At 43.3% G+C, this 18,418-nt stretch overlaps 4 protein-coding genes across 5 annotated transcripts; 2 read left to right on the top strand and 2 right to left on the bottom strand.

The window, feature by feature from the left end:
- Nucleotides 1–96: 96 nt before the first annotated feature.
- Nucleotides 97–2,581, bottom strand: bcl10 (BCL10 immune signaling adaptor). The gene is made up of 3 exons (XM_040170536.2): nt 2,147–2,581; nt 1,330–1,618; nt 97–1,232 (listed from the first exon to the last, which is right to left on the bottom strand). Exons 1-3 carry the CDS (start codon nt 2,195–2,197, stop codon nt 811–813), a joined length of 762 nt encoding a protein of 253 aa, XP_040026470.2. The 5' UTR covers nt 2,198–2,581; the 3' UTR covers nt 97–810.
- Nucleotides 2,582–6,597: 4,016 nt separating this feature from the next.
- On the top strand, nt 6,598–8,655 carry LOC120816371 (CCN family member 1). Its single transcript, XM_078099579.1, has 4 exons — nt 6,598–6,859; nt 6,939–7,152; nt 7,257–7,759; nt 7,858–8,655. The coding sequence occupies exons 1-4, from the start codon at nt 6,818–6,820 to the stop codon at nt 8,134–8,136; spliced, it is 1,038 nt and encodes a 345-aa protein (XP_077955705.1). The 5' UTR covers nt 6,598–6,817; the 3' UTR covers nt 8,137–8,655.
- Nucleotides 8,656–9,461: 806 nt separating this feature from the next.
- LOC120816370 (outer dense fiber protein 2) lies at nt 9,462–15,622 on the bottom strand. 2 transcript variants are annotated; one of them, XM_040171918.2, is made up of 17 exons: nt 15,494–15,581; nt 14,972–15,149; nt 14,767–14,890; nt 14,528–14,659; nt 14,325–14,399; nt 13,901–13,972; nt 13,692–13,808; nt 13,419–13,604; nt 13,191–13,300; nt 12,975–13,110; nt 12,625–12,735; nt 12,016–12,120; nt 11,394–11,552; nt 10,990–11,090; nt 10,730–10,892; nt 10,476–10,601; nt 9,462–10,375 (listed from the first exon to the last, which is right to left on the bottom strand). In XM_040171918.2, exons 2-17 carry the CDS (start codon nt 15,136–15,138, stop codon nt 10,202–10,204), a joined length of 2,058 nt encoding a protein of 685 aa, XP_040027852.2. In that variant the 5' UTR covers nt 15,139–15,149; nt 15,494–15,581; the 3' UTR covers nt 9,462–10,201. The 2 variants fall into 2 exon arrangements, with proteins under 2 accessions (XP_040027852.2, XP_040027853.2); XM_040171919.2 differs by lacking the exon at nt 11,394–11,552 and having other exon boundaries at nt 15,494–15,622.
- A 67-nt stretch (nt 15,623–15,689) lies between these two features.
- ift22 (intraflagellar transport 22 homolog (Chlamydomonas)) lies at nt 15,690–17,869 on the top strand. The gene is made up of 5 exons (XM_040171922.2): nt 15,690–15,998; nt 16,778–16,860; nt 16,997–17,086; nt 17,236–17,438; nt 17,524–17,869. Exons 1-5 carry the CDS (start codon nt 15,960–15,962, stop codon nt 17,670–17,672), a joined length of 564 nt encoding a protein of 187 aa, XP_040027856.2. The 5' UTR covers nt 15,690–15,959; the 3' UTR covers nt 17,673–17,869.
- Nucleotides 17,870–18,418: the final 549 nt, after the last annotated feature.

The following is an 18,418-nucleotide window of genomic DNA, read 5'->3' as shown; positions in this document are numbered from 1 at the left end:
TTTTAAGGAATAATCTGCGATGAAATCAGTAATTAAACCACACCTTTTAGTTTCTCAACCCCCCACATGGTCACCAATGAAGAGAGGAAACATGAGTTGATTTAACAGAAGACGTTTAGTATGCAATCAACAATTGTACACGACCAGGTAAATATAATAAAGTGGGACACGTGTTGTTCCCTCACGACAGGTTTTGGTATTGAAGACTTTTGTAGTGACGAATACGTAAAGCAACTCGGTGTCGACTTAATGCTGCACGGAATGAGCGTCGGATCATCGCTTGGAGGTACCGACCGAGAGCAGCGTCTGACGAGATGAGGCACGTCAGTTCTAGTCATTCCACTTTTCACCTAAAACGCATGAGCCGGGTTCAACGGTTTATCCGGAAAACACACCTTTGGTAAAACAAAAAAAAAGAAAAAAAGAATTTCTGAGCTCAAAATGAGGGATTCGAACCTCGATATTCGAGTATTGAAAAGTGAAAGCTGGCGTTGAACGCTTGCTCAAATTCATCAATTGGCCTTTCATTTATTGTACACCTGCAATAAACATGTTGGTTTACTAAAAATACGTCATACTATACTTGTATTAAAAACTAAGCTTCATGAATTAGCACTAGCGATATACAATATTAACCCACGGGAAAAGATGGCGCCCATCTCGATCATGAACGGTTGCTTGATTTGGTAAAAATAAATCCCACGTGAGCCCATTCGTGCCCAATCAAACGGCAACAAGGAGAGAGTCTGTGAGGGGGGAGATGGGGAGATGAGGGGGGAGGGTTAAAAGTGTCTTGGTCGGGTTGTGAGACTAAAAGACGCTCCTGTGTGATGTCGGAGTGAGAGAGCGCGACCGGAGGGGCTGGAAGTTCGGGTCCCCGCCGCTGCTGGTGTACCCCGGCGCCGCGGCGTCCACGTTGGAGGGCGGGTCCAGCATCACCTCCTCCGGCAGCGGAGGGGCCCCGGGGTCCCCGGGCCTCGGCAGGCTGGAGGAGGGGAGGGTGGTGCAGGTGGTGGAGGTGGTGGCGGCGGGGGAGGAGGAGGCGGCCCCGCTGACGCCGGACGCCGTCGAGGGCGCCGACGGCAGGCTGAGCGAGCGTGCCGGGGCGGAGGGGCTGCTCTCTCCGTCGGGGTGCAGCAGCAGGGTGGAGTTGTTGGAGTACATGGAGAGGTTGTCGCCGTTCGTGACCAGAGTGCCGAGGCTGCCGGCGGGCAGCGAACTGGAAGCGGCGCCTGTGGGACGGCGCAAGAAGACGAAAAGCTCAGAACTTGAACCAAAGAGGTCAGAAGGTGCCAAAAGGGCTTTTGGCGGCGCCTCGGCCGTACTCACATCGCAGCAACTCCACCTTCTCGTTTTTCGCCTTCTGCACCTCGTCCGTGATTTTGGTGATGATGAAGTTCTGCGTGCGCGACTCCCTCAAGGCGTCGATCAAGGCGTCCAGGCCCCGGGGGTTCTCGGCCAGCGTGTCCAACAGCGTGCCCGTCCTCTTGGTCTGCGTGGACCTGCAGCCGATCTCCTCCGCGTCGTCCCGGCTCAGGATCCGGCGGGAGCGCAGGTAGTCCAGGTGGCGCTCGGCTCGGATCTTGTCGCAGAGGTAGTGCCGCAATCTGGTCAGCACCTGGTGAGAGGAAAGACTTTCTATTGTGAGACCCGGGAGGGCTGCTTTATATGCACAGAATCACAGGGAGGTTTTATAAGGGGAAATAAAGACAGAGGCACAGTGTTATGGAAAAAAAATATGATCAATCATATCAAGTATGAAAAAGAAACTATAAAATACCACAGTTCATAGAGGGGGATTCCCAAATTCATATCCAGAGATGGGATATGGGATACTTGTTTGATCAGGTACACCATCTTTATTTACACATTTCGTTCTCTCAACTTCCCCCTCCGTGAGTTTGTCGCGGTTTTAACCCTCCAGAAGATTATTACGTGTGGATGTGGGCACAGAGAAGGTGCGATGGGCTATTTCCTCCTTTTTCACAGGCCCTTAACGCCACACCAGGTGTAAACTAATAAAAAAATAATAAAAGGGAAAGGAAACGGAGCAATACATCTGCTTTTTTTTCTTCTTCCGGTCACCTTTCCTTATCGGAACGACGATGGATCGGGAGGGAATATCTGTCTCAATCATCGTACTCACGTCTTTCTTAATCGCTGCCATTTCATCTTCAGTGATCTGAGGAACGTCCATAATCTCGACCCCGAGCGCACAAATCACGACACGTTGACGACGACGGAGAGTAACATCAACACGTTAATAGGCGTCAACAGGTAGCGCGGCTCGGCATGGTTTTAGTCGGTGAAAAGAAGTGTCGCATTCAGGGTGCGTTCAACGTTCATGTTTGGAAGAAGTTCCCCCCCCACCGGACTTCCTGCTTCTGTCGAGGTTCGCTACGTCGACGAGAGAAGCCCCGGACGCCAAAGCGCCCGCTTTACGATTTAAGTTAAAGGGAGGAAAAAAAATCCAGATGTTGAAATGGAAACCGCATCTTACAACAAAGGACTAAGTCACGTTTGTGTAACTTCCTGCGTTCATTGTGGTGCTGTGGTGTTTAATGTTTTCTGATACAGGTGCGCTGCGGTGCGGACTCTGTCCACTGGATGGCGCTGCAGGCACGCACACACACACACACACACACACACACACACACACACACACACACACACACACACGCACACGCAGACACGCGCCACAGTATTGAATTGTTGGTTCTTTCTCATAAAATAATCACAGGAAATTTGAATTTTGCGATTTTGTGCTATACCAAAAAAAAAGTTATTTTGCTTGTGTAGTACATTTTTATTCCAAAAATCGAAATATGTTTCAAAACCCAAGCATGTGCCTAAATATATTTCATTTATCCTAAATCTATTATGTTTGACAAAATATAGTCGACAAGCTGCCCATATCAAAGAGATTGCCTTTGTACACTTGCACTAATTTATTTAAACACTGATGGGGGAGGTACTCACATGATGAGGTAAAATTATTAAACGATATGAGCTAAATTCACTTATTATCTAGTACACATAAGGGTGTACTAGATATACCACTTAAAAATGTAAAATATTTGTGCAAAATATTCTATAATAATATACTGTTTGAATATGTAATTACTGATTTATTAACAAAAGGGGAAGCATTTAATATTCTAGCTGATTAGAGGTATTTTATAGTTGTCAAGAGTTATCTGTTGAAGAACACAGCATTATATTTGAAGAACTGATTATATCTTTTGTTTGTAAATTTCAGTAAGCACATTCAGCTGTAACTTCAAATACCACAAACATATTTTTTTAGTTTGATTCCACCATATTGTAAAAGTCATCTTTATAACATAGTTTTATCCTGGCCTGCATATTCAGTTGTTTAAATGTATTTATTCCAGACTCACACATAATCAATTTTTCTTGTAAACTACTTTGCCCGTCAGCAAGTAAAGTTGAAAGCTCATGGTATTAGACGGTGTAAAATATTGAAAGACTTTCATCAGTTATGGCAAAAAAAGATTTTCACTCATGTGTTGTTTCACTTTTGAGAATGGGTGCTCCTTGCGCAGATTGTTCTCAGGCTTGTTTTGTCACGTCCTGTAATGTAAAATATTCTGTGTAGCTGAAAACACCAAGCTGTGGGCAAATGACTGTAAATCAGGCCGCGACCTTCTGTTGCTTGCTCCCATGTAATGATACTGATTTGAGAGTAAAGGGAAAATACAGGCTCCAATAACTACTGCCGTCGCATCCCAGCAATTTCTGAAAGAGAAGAAAGATGCCCTTTAAATGTCAGGTGGTAAAGGGTCACACACCGGATTTGGACACAAGAAAACAGAATTTGTTAAATGGCAACAAAGCCTCAACAGAAACTAACAACACATGAGCTTCTTGATGAGTCACGTAGTTCCTGTTAAACTGCAGAGAGCAGTAGGTCCTGGAAATGATGTCGTATCATCTGAGACATTCAGACGAACCAGGTGCTCAGTTCTGTGTGGGGCCTCTTAACAGTGAATGAGACACAAAGAAAATACTACATAATACTAATGTTGTATTCAAAAATTAAGAAACGGCGGATGGACAGAGGTCAGTGCAGATCAAAAGGTTAAATCAAATGTATTTAATAAAAGAGATGGTGTTGTGGTAAAAAGAACATCTCAGCTGAGGAGCCGCTGGTCTCAGCAACCAACAGGCCCCAGGTCAGTCCTTTGACCATCCCTAGTGCCCGTCTGTCGCCTCCACCAGTGGACTCCAGAACAATGGTTCCTACAGGTATTTATAACAGATCCTAAAGGTGTGAAAGTTAGTGTCCACATCTCTGGGACTGGTCTTCTGGTGAGTTCAATGTAACTCGGATTTCGAATGCCCCTTAGTCAATATCAGTTGTTGTTCAAGTATTACATGCATGCATTCCAGTTGATTACATTACATCAAATACAATCATAACTCTACATTGGTATTATTCTATTACACAGTTTCAGAATCATGGCTGTATTCTGTGTACACTATATGCATTATTATTAATTTTATGAACCGGGTCGTCAATTTGTTTCTAATATCCTACACTAAGGATGAGGTAATTAACTGGATGACCCCCGCTAGCTAACATGAGCCCCGCTAGTTAACATGTCACCTGCTGGCTAACACGACCCCTACTAGCTGACATGAGCCCTGATAGCTAACATGTCACCTTCTAGATAACATGACCCTTGCGAGCTAACATGTCACCTATCACCTGCTAGCTAAAATGTCACCTGTCCTCTGCAAGCTAACCTATAACATGTTAGCTAACATGTCACCTCCTAGATAACATGACCCCCGCTAGCTAAAATGTCACCTGTCCTCTGCAAGCAAACCTATAACATGTTAGCTAACATGTCACCTCCTAGATAACATGACCCCCGCCAGCTAAAATGTCACCTATCACCTGCTAGATAAGATGTCACCTGTCCCCTGCTAGCTAACCTATAGCCTGCTAGCTAACATTTCACCTCCTAGATAACATGACCCCCGCCAGCTAAAATGTCACCGCTAGCTAACATGGCACCTTCTAGCTAAGATGTCACCTGTCCTCTGCAAGCTAACCTATAACCTGTTAGCTAACATGTCACCTCCTAGATAACATGACCCCCGCTAGCTAAAATGTCACCCCTAGCTAACATGTCACCTATCACCTGCTAGATAAGATGTCACCTGTCCCCTGCTAGCTAACATGGGCCCTGTCGGATAACATGACACCGCTAGCCAACATGTCACCTATCACCTGCTAGATAAGATGTCACCTGTCCCCTGCTAGCTAACATGGGCCCTGTCGGATAACATGACACCGCTAGCCAACATGTCACCTATCACCAGAAAATAATTTCCAGATGTTTTTTTCCCCATAACCATCCATCCAATTAGTGACATATTCTGACAGCGATTTACTTGTAGATGAGGTATTAGGGAGATGGAATGTAGTATTTCACTTACAGTCAGCAATATCCAGGCATCTGCAAATGCACCGAGCTCACGCTGGTTGGCCCTTCATTTGCCCGAGCTGGCGCTGATTCAATCTGTCCCTCGTAACCTCACTTAGATAAGAGGGGATTCGGTGCCAGTCTGCTGTTCTGTGCCTCTTGTTCTCACAGGTTATAATGAAAGGAGGGGCATTTTTCCCTGATAACTCTTATTGGTATTTGATGTGGATAGAAGAGGATGCTTTTTATCCTGGCAGAAACCTCAAAGAAACCTTCAATATTATTCCCGCCTGGAATGTTGCTTCAGGCATTTCATGAGTTCTGTTCTTCCTTTCTTCTCTCTGTTGGTGTGTTTCTCATTCAGCACGCACAAAGGACTCCTACGGTTCAAACATTCCATGAGGCTCTAGTCTACTTTTTTGAAAATGTTCAAATCAAAACAAGATCTCATCCGTCCGTGCCCCTAAAGGTGAGTGACATACATTATCGGCGAATACAAACATCACAGACATAGTGCAGCTGTCTAAACACAGCTTCGACCATGATGGAAATTCAGTTGTTCATAGAAATATTTAGCTTTCTTCAATATTTATGTCAGAACCTGTGGTGGCCTGATGTTGAATCTGTGTCGGCCTGCCCCCTTGAGCATGAGGTGGTAGCTCAGGTATCACACTTTTTTGGGGGGCCTTAACCAATACACTTTCTGTATTTTTCCTTTATGTATTCAGCTAAAGTCTCATTGAAATTAAGAGAGATGTGATCAAGAAGGTAGCATGGAAACATTGTTGCAACAATAAATATTATACAAACAACTTAAACAGAATAATAAAATGTTCATAAACAACAAGATCACATAAAATACCCAATTAGTAAGCATTGAATTTAAATATGTGCATATTTGACTGCATTGCTCTTATAGAATTGACTTTTATGGAAAGTCAATTTCGAGACACAAAGCCACTTTGAAATGTTTTATTCCATAGAAATAATTATTTTTAAGAGCTGGTTTACTTCATGATATAAAAACTGCTTCATGATTACAGAACAGATACAAAAAAAAATGTAATTATAGGGTCACATTGACTAGAAAGATCTTTAGTGATAGTAGTCAGTCTGGGTGGTTCTTGTCTCACTGAGTGACGAGATGAGCGGAGGCGTTCTCACTGCTGGAAGCATTCCTCCCATAGTATCGGGAATCCTCTACACGTCAGGTCTGCTCGGTGTATAAAGGGAGAGTTGTGACTCCAAAAGAGGACAAGCGAACAAGCCCCCCCCCCCCGTTAACTCACTGCCAGGTCTGCTGTACGACAGAGATTCACTTTCATTTTTCCTCTGCAGAGATATAGCTTCAACTTCTGAAGATGTGGAAACCATTTTTCATCGCGACGCTCTGCATTTCACTGGTGAGGCTCCTTCTCCAGATGTTCTAGGAAGACCCTTTTTGGAGGCAAACATTTGAACTAGAATCTGTTTTTATCTCAGGTGTCAGCCTGGTGCCCGAAGGACTGCCGGTGTCCCCCCGGCACCCCGAGGTGTGCAGCAGGAGTCCGTTTCACGCTGGATGGCTGCGGATGCTGCAGAGTTTGCCCGCGGCAGCTCTTTGAAGACTGCAACAAGACAATGCCGTGTGATCGCACAAAGGGCCTGGAGTGCAACTTCGGAGGTAGATCTGGCTCCGCTCAGGGAATCTGTCGAGGTGAGTTGTTGTCTTCCCCTCACGTCTATCATGTTGTTCACTCACTTTGTCTGTTTACTCGTCACATTCCAAACCTCGCAAGCTCCTCTGTTTCTCTAAAACAGCCAAGGCAGACGGAAGAACGTGCGAGTACAGCAACGGCATTCACCAGAACGGGGAAATCTTCCGTCCAAACTGCAAACACCAGTGCACTTGCATGGACGGTGCTGTTGGATGTGTCTCCCTCTGCCCGCATCAGCTCCGGCTGCCCAAACTGGGCTGTGCCGAGCCCGAGCGGGTCAAGGTACGGGGCCGGTGCTGTGAACAACTCGCAAAGACAAAGTGCTCCGCCAAGACGAAACACAGAAAAACGGCGGGCAGAGACAAACTGTCTGGAGACAACCTCGCCAACAGGAATGAGTTGGCCCCCGCGGGGAGGGGTGAATCCAATAATTTCATCGGAGGGGTCAAGTGTGTGTCTCAGACCACGGCTTGGTCCCCCTGCTCCAAATCCTGCGGCACTGGAGTTTCCACCAGGACGTCCAACAGAAACAGCCAGTGCCATCAGGTGAAAGAGACTCGGATCTGCGAAGTCCGCCCGTGCAAAAAGAACGACTCCAAATTGAAGGTATATTGCACTTTTATTTCATGATGCTCTGCGGTCTCGGGAGAGCTTAAGCGAAAATCATATTTTTGCACGTGCCTTTGCTGTTTTCCTTCCAACAGAAAGGTCCGCAATGTGACCAGCTGGAGGAGGCAAGCCGTCCGGCGAAACTGTCCCACGCAGGCTGCCGTAGCCTGATCAAGTTCCGGCTGAGGTATTGTGGGTCCGGCTCAGATGGCCGATGCTGTGAGCCTCACCGCACGCAGACGTTGCCCGTCCGCTTCCGATGCAAGCGCAGGGAGGTCCTCACAAGGATGGTGATGGTGATTCAGTCATGCAGATGTCATCGAAACTGCTCCGGCTACGGACTTTATAATGACAACAACAAAGCGGACATGTAAAGTTTTGAGCAGAATACGTAAACTCAGTAAAAGTGCACTTTGTGGTTGCATGAATTTGCAGGGTGGATTCCCAGAATGTGTTGTTCAGTCATGAGTTTGCTTCGTCACATTGGAGCCTCTTGGTTTGCTTCATTTTTAAGCTACGTTGTGAAGATTCTTATTTTTCAATTGTAAGAAAATGTGTTCTATACTTTTATTTTGTATTGTTATTGTATTAACACCCAGTTTCCCTTTAGGAGACACAACAACGTGGAAATTGCATACAAAATATACCGCTAAATCAGTCATTACACATTTGATGTCATGTTTCTCTTGATTTAATGTATTAAATGTTATTTATTCAAATAAATAACTCTTATATTGTTATAGCCACATTATATTGTACAATGACATCCTCTCAAATCACTCGCCAATGTAAAATTAATACAACTAGAAATACTTTAAATTTGACCAATCAACTGCAGAACTGTATATTTTATGTTTTAAATAAATACAAAGACAATTTTGATGTCAATCCTTTCCCTTCATACGTTTCTCTTTAAGTATGCTACATTTAAAAAAATGTTGTGTTGCCAAATCTAATCTGTGGTGTAAATTTGTGGTAATGCAAATATTCATGCAAATCCATTAAAGGTCATCCACTAGTTAGACAGCTGTGACGGTCAGAAAACATCTATAAATACTATGCTTTTGTTTGTGTCAAAGAAATTGGTCCAGAAGTCTGGAAATGAATTCTTCTTTTTTAATAAAATAACAAATCCAACTCATTTGAGTCTGCCGAGCACATAAGCTCATACCTTCATATGTGTGTCCATCATGGTGCTGAACTGTAACACAGAAGCCACACGTTAACTAATTTTCCAACTAACTGGAGAAAAGAGTAAATTCCGAAAACGTGACCAATATAATTACGTAAACGGGCAAAAACAAAAGCAAAAGAAAACAGGATTTCTGAGGCATGCAGCCATGAAATGGTTCCATCCCCTGACGGAGAACACAACAATAGAGCTTTGTCTGTGAGAACTTTAGACGACAACTGCTCGCTCGGGGGAATACGACCACGCCAAAAAAAAAACACAGGTTTATTATCAAAGATACAGTATGAGGAGCAGAAAGGTTCATATACACAACCATTACAAACGCATGAGAGCAAAGCAGCACAAGTTTGCAGTTTGCAAATGCTCTGGTTATGTTTGCAGCCCGGAGCGTGAGCTCCACAACTAATGGATTGTTTTGCATCATTCATTCCAGTCCAGCTGCGAGTCAGAACATTAACACGGGAGAGGAATTGTGATGATTTGAATGGGAACAAAGTGAGAGCACAGTTCACCTTGGTAACAATGGTTTATTATACCGCAGGTAGACTGCTGGCGGGGCACATATGCACCCGCATAACATTTGTTTTTTAAGCACCACTTTGGTAAACATTGCTGCGATATTAAGGGGAAAGTACAGCTTTAAAATGTGCACACAAAGAACCAGTCTGATCTGGACCCAGTTGCAGAAAGATCTTAGTCTTACACTCGTTCAATGTTGACAAGACTGATACATCAGGGAAAATCTAGTAACTTGAGAGAAAAGATAAGTTTACAAAATAATTTTGACCGTTTATTAATTTTAGTCTAAAAGATGATCAGAAAAAAAGAGACAAAACACTGGTTACAGTTAATCAGGGCTCAATGTGACCAGCTTGTTTTGCACAACTAACAATCTAAAGCTCCAAAAGTATTGGATTTATATTGAGAGATCCTCAAACGTGTGTAGCTGGTCCCAGACTTTTTTTTTATTCCACAGCCTGAGATAAAGCTGAAGCTTGATGAGTCTTAATGAAGACAAAGCAGCACCAATAGTTCACATGACAAGAGTAGCACCCACATGAGAACATCAGGAAATATCTTTCATGAACAGTAGAATTTGACTGACATCTGGGGCAAAGGGCTCGAAATTGTTCTTTAGAAGTAGATATAAAAATGCTTACCTCCAATCTCATTCTCAAATACACTTCATAAATATTTTATACACAAAATAAATAAATACAAATGTTGAATTGCAAACAGATCCTTAGTTATTTTAGAAAATACGATGATCCGAAACCTGCTGTTTGCAGTCCTTCATCAAACATGGTCTTATAGGAGTTTTTGAGGAAATCAACGTAGTTCTGGATGCTTTGCTTGTGGCTCTCTGATTGGTCCAGGCTGAGCTGCAGATCCTTCAGACGCACCTCAAACTGTTTCTGTGCCTGCAGATTAACAAACACACGGGCAGTTATTTGCTCGAGATCAACACATCTCCATGACAGCCGGTTGCTTTATGTCATTTAAGTCGAACGCGGCACTCACGGTGAGCTTGCTCCTGCAAAGAAGCCGCAGCTCGTCATCCCTTCTGCTCTTCTCAGCTTCCAGCTTCAGGATTTTGGTCTGCAGGGCCTCTTCTCTGGAGGTGGCCTGGTCTTTGACCTTCTTGATCTGCATATATGGGAAAAAACAATTACTATTATGATTCCCTGGGGCCAGATGTGTATCTGTAAACGGTTGCCTCTTTTGTTGATGCTGCAGATATTTTTGCTGATCTCTCCGTCCCCGGTGAGATGTACCTGCTGCTTGACGTCGGCTAAAGCGGCCTCTAGCTGCCTGCTGAGGGCCTGGCCCTCCGACGAACGCTGATCCAGCTGCAGGTTCCTGTAGCTCAGACTTTCCTCCTGAGAGGCGAGCCTCCGAACCAGCTCCAGGTTCTCCTGCTGCAGCGCGTCCACCTTCCTAGAAGCACATCATAGCATATAGATGCCATCAAATCAGTGTGAAGAAGACGCGAAAACATTTAACGACCCAACAGAAACACGAGGCCATGTCTTACTTTTGCAGAGACGCCTCTTTCTCGTTCAGCTGTAAATTGGCGTCACGAATGGACTCTCTCATCTCCACAGATGATCTCAGCGTGTTGGTCTCCGTCTCCATCTGCGTTGTGCAAAATGTCAAGTTCAGCGAGCGCAGCGTAGAGAGACGGGTTTCACCATCACATGCAAAACTGCGTTGAATAAAACAAACTTGCAAACACTAAATGCGTAGTTTTGCAGGAGCCAGTTCATCATTGCTGATAGAACATGCGGGGGATTAAGAAAAGGACTCTCACGGCACAACATCACTCACAAATACGCACGTAGGTACGGATCGGACAGACACGCGGGGTTGTACTACCGCCTAGTGGTCACATGTATGGAAACCTTTTACATTCTGACCGCCGCAGCTAAAGTTGCACACCTTATCCTGCATTTGCCTAACGGACTCAGACTTTTCTGAGCACTTCCTCTCCGAGCGTCGCAGGTTGTCCCGGCACTCGAGGAGACTCTGCTCGGCCGCGCTCAGTAACTCGGGGAAAGACTCCAGCTGGTCCAGGCGCCCCTGCAGCTCCTGCCTCGCCTGGGCCCCCGGAGGACGGGGTGTCGGGGGACAGACAAGATATTAGTCTGGAGAGTTGCCCCCGCCCCTCAAAGACATGCTCACAGATGTGCTTTAGAGCTTTGAGCGTGCACAAGGGTTCATCTTCAGACTAAGCGGGTGAGTTGAAGGGTTTTATTGCTCAGGATTGCTGCAGAGGGTTTGGAGGTTAGACGGTCCATAAAGTTACACAGCCACAGAAAAGATCTAAGAGCTTATAAATTCAGCAGCAGGAGAAACAGCTGCAGAGATCAATATGCTAGAAGGACAACAGCACTGTTAGGATTTGTTATAAAAGGGAACAAAAAAGGGAGAATGTTGTCTTATTTCAATATCACCTATATTGTTAAATAAACATACATATTATCAAATGATTTTGTACATTAAGTGTTTACATCTTTGCCAAAATAAAAGACGAAACGTTCATGGCGAGCTGGAATGTTACCTTCGCAACTTTTGTGCCTTTTCCATCTCGCGTCTCCTCCGTCTCGTTGAGGACATTTGCATATTTCATCTTCAGGTTATTTAACTCGGCTTGAAGCTCTGCAGCCTGGAAACGGTAAAAAGGACAGAACAATCAAACCTGCCGCGTGCTTTCCTACAATTGAGAACAGCAAACTAGCCAAATTACAAAAGAACACGTGCAGTGATAATCTCAGTATGAGTATCCTCTTTTGTAACAGAACAGAAGTGGACAAGCACAAAGCATGAATACATCTTCAATCTTATTTGTATCTTTGTGTTTTTTGTCTTGATGTCCAATGCTTGCCTGTGTTTATAATATGTTCATAAAACAGACACATATACACATAATATCACTGCAAAAGTTGAATTTGTGATACCAAAATGTCCCTTTTGAGGGATCAATAAAGTATCTATCTATTTCTAGCAGAAAAATTAATTGTTTGATTTCTGTAAAAATGTCCTTTCTGACAAGAGAGTGAATCATATTTTTTTATTATAAGTTATTGAAATGCAGTCTGCAGATCTTCCTGGTTCAAATTATGAAATAAATCAAAGACAACAGTTTAACGCTGTTTGTGCTGATTTCAACCTGGAGCTGTTCCTGTCCCACTTGATGTTTCCTCTCCTCGGACACAACCTTCACTTCCGACAGCGCAGACTCACAATCTGCCAGTTGCTGCTCCAGCTGAGCAACGGAGGCCTGCAATCAAATGAACATCAACAGGATTTTACTAGTGGAAATAAAGAAATAGATATGTTCAGACAACATGAGTGACATGCATCAAACAAACCGGCGCCGGACAGAAACAACAAATTCTACATAACGATTAGTTTATTGCTCAGCTGCTTGTCAGTTAATCAATACAATCAAGGACAACATATCGATGTTTCACTCTTATAGAAATGATTCCCACGTGCGAGCCGTTTGCCAACGCGTACCTTGAGTGTCGCATTATTGACGTTGAGATCTCCATTTTCGGCGATGAGCTTTTCAACACGTTGCGTCACAAGTTCATGAGCTGCACTGAGCTCGTCCTTCTCCTTCCGCAGCCTCTCCGCCAAGTCGGCCATTTGACTTCATCGAAAAACACACATTTAGAGATTCATGGTGGAAAAGTGGTCGGCGTGTGAACTGATTCCTGGTGTGTGACCAACCTGTTCAACAGCTCTATGTGAACAACAAGTTTCTCTTTCTCTTCTCTCTCTTGCTCTTTCCGTTGTCTCTGGGAGTCTCTTTCTAAACGGGCCTCGGTCAGCTGAGCATCCTGACGCAACCAAGAAAATGTGAAAGGTTTAAACAAGATCCGGAGAGATGCACCTCTGCGCTGAGAGGAAACCTTTCTAAAATCATCAAATCACAGCTCTTGTGACTTTGGCCGTTACCTTTTCCTTCAGCTGCACATAGCATTTCTCAATAGCGGCTTCAAATCTCTGAGCTCTCAGTTTCTGAGCCCGAGTGGCTTTTTTCAAAGATTCTTTGTCCTGCGCCGCCTTCTCCGTCAAAGAGGCAACGGATCCTTTTAGGTCATCGATCTCCATCTTTTGCCCGGTCAGGGTTTTCTCCACAGCCTGGGAAAAGAAAGCCAGTAAGGATATGCTAACCCAATGCACATTTTCTTTAAAGCAGTTTGCCAAGAGAGCAGTAAACGTCTGTACCCGTAGCTGCACATTCAGCCGGTTGTTTTGGGCTTCTTTGATGCGCAGCTGGCTCTGCAGGTGAGCACGAGTCGCCTCCACAGACTTGGTCATTTGAAGTGCACTCTTCATGTTCTCCTATAAATGCCATTATGGACAGATCATTGCAAATGTATCCTTTGGAGCTTTACAGTCTGCATTGTAAACATGGGAACCGTTGCTCTGTTTACCTGCTCTTCTCTCTGCAGATCCAACAGCTCTTTGATTTTTTGATCTTTCTCACTCAAGTCTCTTTTTAATTGCTGCAGGAGAAATAGTACGTAAATCAGTACAGGATTTCAGATGGGAATCTGCAATATTTTAGAGGTCTTGTGGAATCGAATTGTTGTTTTTCCAATAGGGCAGCTTTATGCGTTTCGGTTGATACATTGATCCAGAGCCAAATGGGGCTACGTTGTTGGAGAACCCAGCCTGGATCAATTTCGACCAGCTCCTTATTGATCCATTCCAACCATTCAAATCAGTATACAGCTCCTAAGATTCACACTCATTTTCAACCAAGTTGCCACAAGTTAAGCACATATTATTGTCGATATCACTTGAATTAAAATATTTTCTTTGAAGGCACTAGATAAATGCAAAAAAAAAGCACACCTCATTGTCACTCTCAGCCTGTGAGATCCTCTTCAACAGGATTTCTGTTTGGTGGTTGGATTCAATTCGATCAGACTATATGGAAAAACACAAGTTATTCAAACAAATGTTTAGGTCAGACTGCTTTGTGAGCCGGAATCCTTAAAGTAATTGCTGTACTACTACTAATATAGATCCATGTATGTATGATGTATTTAACCAACCTCTGCATCTTGGACCTGCTTCAGTTTCTGTCGAACTGACTTATTTATACGCTTAAAATCCTCCAACTTCTCCAGCAAAAGTCCTCTCTGCCTTGCAATTCTGCGCTTATCAATGGCCGACTGTCTTGAATCCTTAATTGTGAGAGACAAACCAGTGGGAACAATGGATGGTGAATAGTATCTTGGAGGGCCCATGCTTTGAATCCAACTTAGCATATTCAAAATGAAAAATAACATACAGCAAATGTGTCTTCCATGGCATCCTTAAAAGACACTAGTTGTATGGCAGCGGAGTTCGCAGCCGCCTCTGCATCAATTAGTGTTTTCAGGAAAGGGTTTTTTCCATCGGCAACGCCTCCATGACTAGATGAAAAACAGGAAGACAAGGTGTTACGCTGTGGAATGGTCAGCCCATCGCGTTCAAATGCATTTAAAGGACCTCACCAGTTGATGTCTGCCTCTGGGTTTTTTGTGTAGAGACTGCTGCGTGCTTTGCTCCCTCTCCCGAGCTCATGAAAGCTCTCTAGATGATCCCCACAGCTCAGAGGGACGTCCTCCCCGATGGAGCTGAACCCGAGGGGGGAACTGTGGAGTCCATCCTCTGGAGACATGCCTATGGCTGCTGATAAAACAACATACCGTGTAAATTAGGGTTAGCATTCAGAGAAGGACAGGGAGTTCACACGAGCGGGACCTTTTTTAAAGCAGGTTGGGCTTTGCTACACTGCATAGTGTAACATGCACTTTATTAAAAAGGACAGTGAGAGTAGGTTGTCAAGCAAGCCAACTAAGCCTCCTCCATAGCAACGGTCAGTCCAAGCTAGGTGGCCGTTAAGCTAAACGTCGTATTGCAAATATTATGTTAATTCTAGCAAACAAAGTCAATGCCATCTGCTATAATGTCTATTACAACTATAACATAGAAATATTTGACTAAATACCACTAAAATTGTTGGCTTTACTTACGCTTTAGCCTTGTGTCGGTTGAGAGCTACGCTACTACATGCTGAAGAGCCCGCCCTCTCACTAGATCAAACCTGATTGGTTGACTCTGACGCAAAGGAGTGACGCTAGCTTATTTTCTTACTGCTGATTGGCTCCCCATGGAGAAACTAGGCGGAACTACGTTTGTTTAAAGTTGCGCGTAGCCAATGAAAACAATAAAGCCAAAGAAATATGGAAACCATGGAAACGAAGAGGAAGTTTAGTGCCGTGATAGCTCAATCCAACTCCGGAATAAATTCATAATTTACAATTTGTACATTACGTCGCGTGGAACTTACAACTCACCGTAGCATTCTTCATATATCTACTCAGATAAGAACTGACTGTCTTTTTCAAAAACGTGTATTGGTTGCGTAGTTTAGCTTTGCCAGTGCTTCTTCTGTCGAAGTTAGCTTAGAAAGCTAACGCTAATACTTTGGGAGTGGACATGTTCAAAGCAAAAATGCTCTTTATTGGCCCCAACGAGGTACGTAAATAGTACATAGTGGCGCAACATTAGCATAGTTTTACTGTCAAGTGTGGATAGGTACAAATAGGTAATTCTAGTTTTAAAGTGCTGCATGAATCGATCTGTGAATATGTGATGATCTTCAAAAACCTAATCACCAGTGAAAACTTTAACCATAAAACTTCAACCGCATGTGTGTGTTTGTTTAACGTTATGTTAAATGAGAAGCGTGCAGTGGTGGAATGAATTATATTTCGTTTCTACTGGTAAATAACACAACTCGGTAAAGTATTTCCCTGTTATGCTGACTTTTAACTAGCGTTGCATTCACTCCACCCCGTGTATACGATAACTATACTAACGTTACCTCCACGTGGTGTCTAACGTTAAATGAACAATTATGCTGAAAGATGTGTTCTCCCTGCTATATAATTACATTTACTTGAAGTACATTTGGGTAATATTACTCCCATACTTTGCTGCTGGCTATAAAATGTTCCGCAGTACGATACAACGTCAGTAAAACTATCACACGTTTATTTACTTACAGGACAACTAATTACAACTAATTGCATCAGCAATGAAACACTTGTTTCCCCTTTTGTGGTTTCATTATGTCTTTATGCCAATGATAGCATAATACCTGAAACATACGGCATCAGTTGTTGTTAATGATGTTCCTGCTGTACAAAGTCAAAATCTGTGGTGTGAAAAGTTCCAGTTTTCCGTCAAATGAACTTGTGTGTGAAAAGTATATATTCATGTTCTGATTGTAACTTATCTGACGTATTTTTCAGAGTGGGAAAACAGTTCTTGCTAATTTTCTCTCCAACACAGTAGAAAATGTGGAAGGTGAATACAGACCAACGCAAGGAGTGAGGTACAAACACACACAAAATCATTGACGAGCTAGAAATAATACAATTTAACGGAGTTTGCGGCATCATTTTTAACTTTATTCGTATTACTGCCGGCAGTTACAAAAAACAAATCACTGTTTTCTACTTTTTTTTAAGGATACTGGAATTCGAAACACAACCTGCAGTGGCAGGTGGTGACAACACAAAATGTGAGGTTGAACTTTGGGACTGTTCAGGAGATTTTAAGTAAGTTAAACATTAAACATTTCCAATGAACAAAGTCTTAGATGTCATTGCGTGCACTCCTGGGATGCTTATTAAGTCCCATTACTAATGATTGTTTTTTCTTCCTGTGTATAAGAAATGTACATGTACAATATTTTCTCTTCATACAGATTTGAATCATGCTGGCCTGCAATGATGGAGGACTCCAGCGGCGTGGTAATCATTTTCGACCCTGATGTTCCCAGTCACCTCAACGAAATAGAGACGTGGTATTCGATGTTCATCTCCTCTCGGGATCTGCAGGACAAACAGTGTTTGCTCATAGCTCACCACAAGCCCGGCAGCACCGTGGAAGATGGACCGCTGCCTATAGGTATTTACACTGCAGGCCTCACAAAGCTGTTACTTTAAGTAATTATTGCTCTTTCTTGCCTAACATGTTTGTTCTTTTGACACAGCCTTACATTTGCGACAACTGGAGCTTGTTCATTCAAACCTGGAGGAAAAATCAGAAGATGTGAGGAAAACTTTCTCCAGATACTTGGGAAATATTGTCAAAGCAATGTCGGAAAGTCGTGAGCGAGAGGAGATGTCCATCATTACATAGCAGCAATGTCTGTAAAATATGCAGCTTAACCAGGATGCTTTTTTTCTGCACCAATAATCTCTCAAACACTTTGGCTAAAACTTTACCTACCGTTTACTGTGTGTGTTGGTTCTTGATTCCTCATGTTTGGTATGTTGTTTGTGAAGGAAATATAGCCTTATTAATTTGCTCAATTTGTAAATGAATATTTAAGGAAACCTCTATGGCTACGGGAATTGTTTATTTGTAACTGGTGCAGGTTGTTGAGAAAATTAGAAGTGCAAAAAGAGAAAACAGTACAACATTTAGACGTCGTATGCGATTATCCCTTCATTGCTGATGCACTCTCCAATGTAGAACCACATCAGCACCCCAGTGGCCACAAGTTCACTCTCAAAGGCATCCTGCGACCCCCCCACACTCGAAAGAAATATGTATATTAATTCACTCGAGACAATTCATTAACTGGCATTCAGTAGAATTTGAAAATTAATTATGGTTATATATTTAACCGAGGCCTGACATTGTACAATCAAAGAATAATTGTGTGCAAAAAGCCCCTTTCCAGTCACATTACATTACATGTCATTTAGCTGAGGCTTTTATCCAAAGCGACTTACAATAAGTGCATTCAACTATAAGGATACAAACCCAGAGGAACACAAAACAAGAAAGTGCAATTTCATCAAATAAGCCAATTTACAACTTGCTATAGATAAGAGCCATTATACGTACAATTTAAGTGGTACACTTCGTCATATGATTAC

The sequence above is a fragment of the Gasterosteus aculeatus genome, chromosome 3 (genome assembly GCF_964276395.1).
Source record: "Gasterosteus aculeatus chromosome 3, fGasAcu3.hap1.1, whole genome shotgun sequence".
NCBI classification, from domain to species: domain Eukaryota; kingdom Metazoa; phylum Chordata; class Actinopteri; order Perciformes; family Gasterosteidae; genus Gasterosteus; species Gasterosteus aculeatus.
This window is presented reverse-complemented; position numbering and strand designations above follow the sequence as displayed.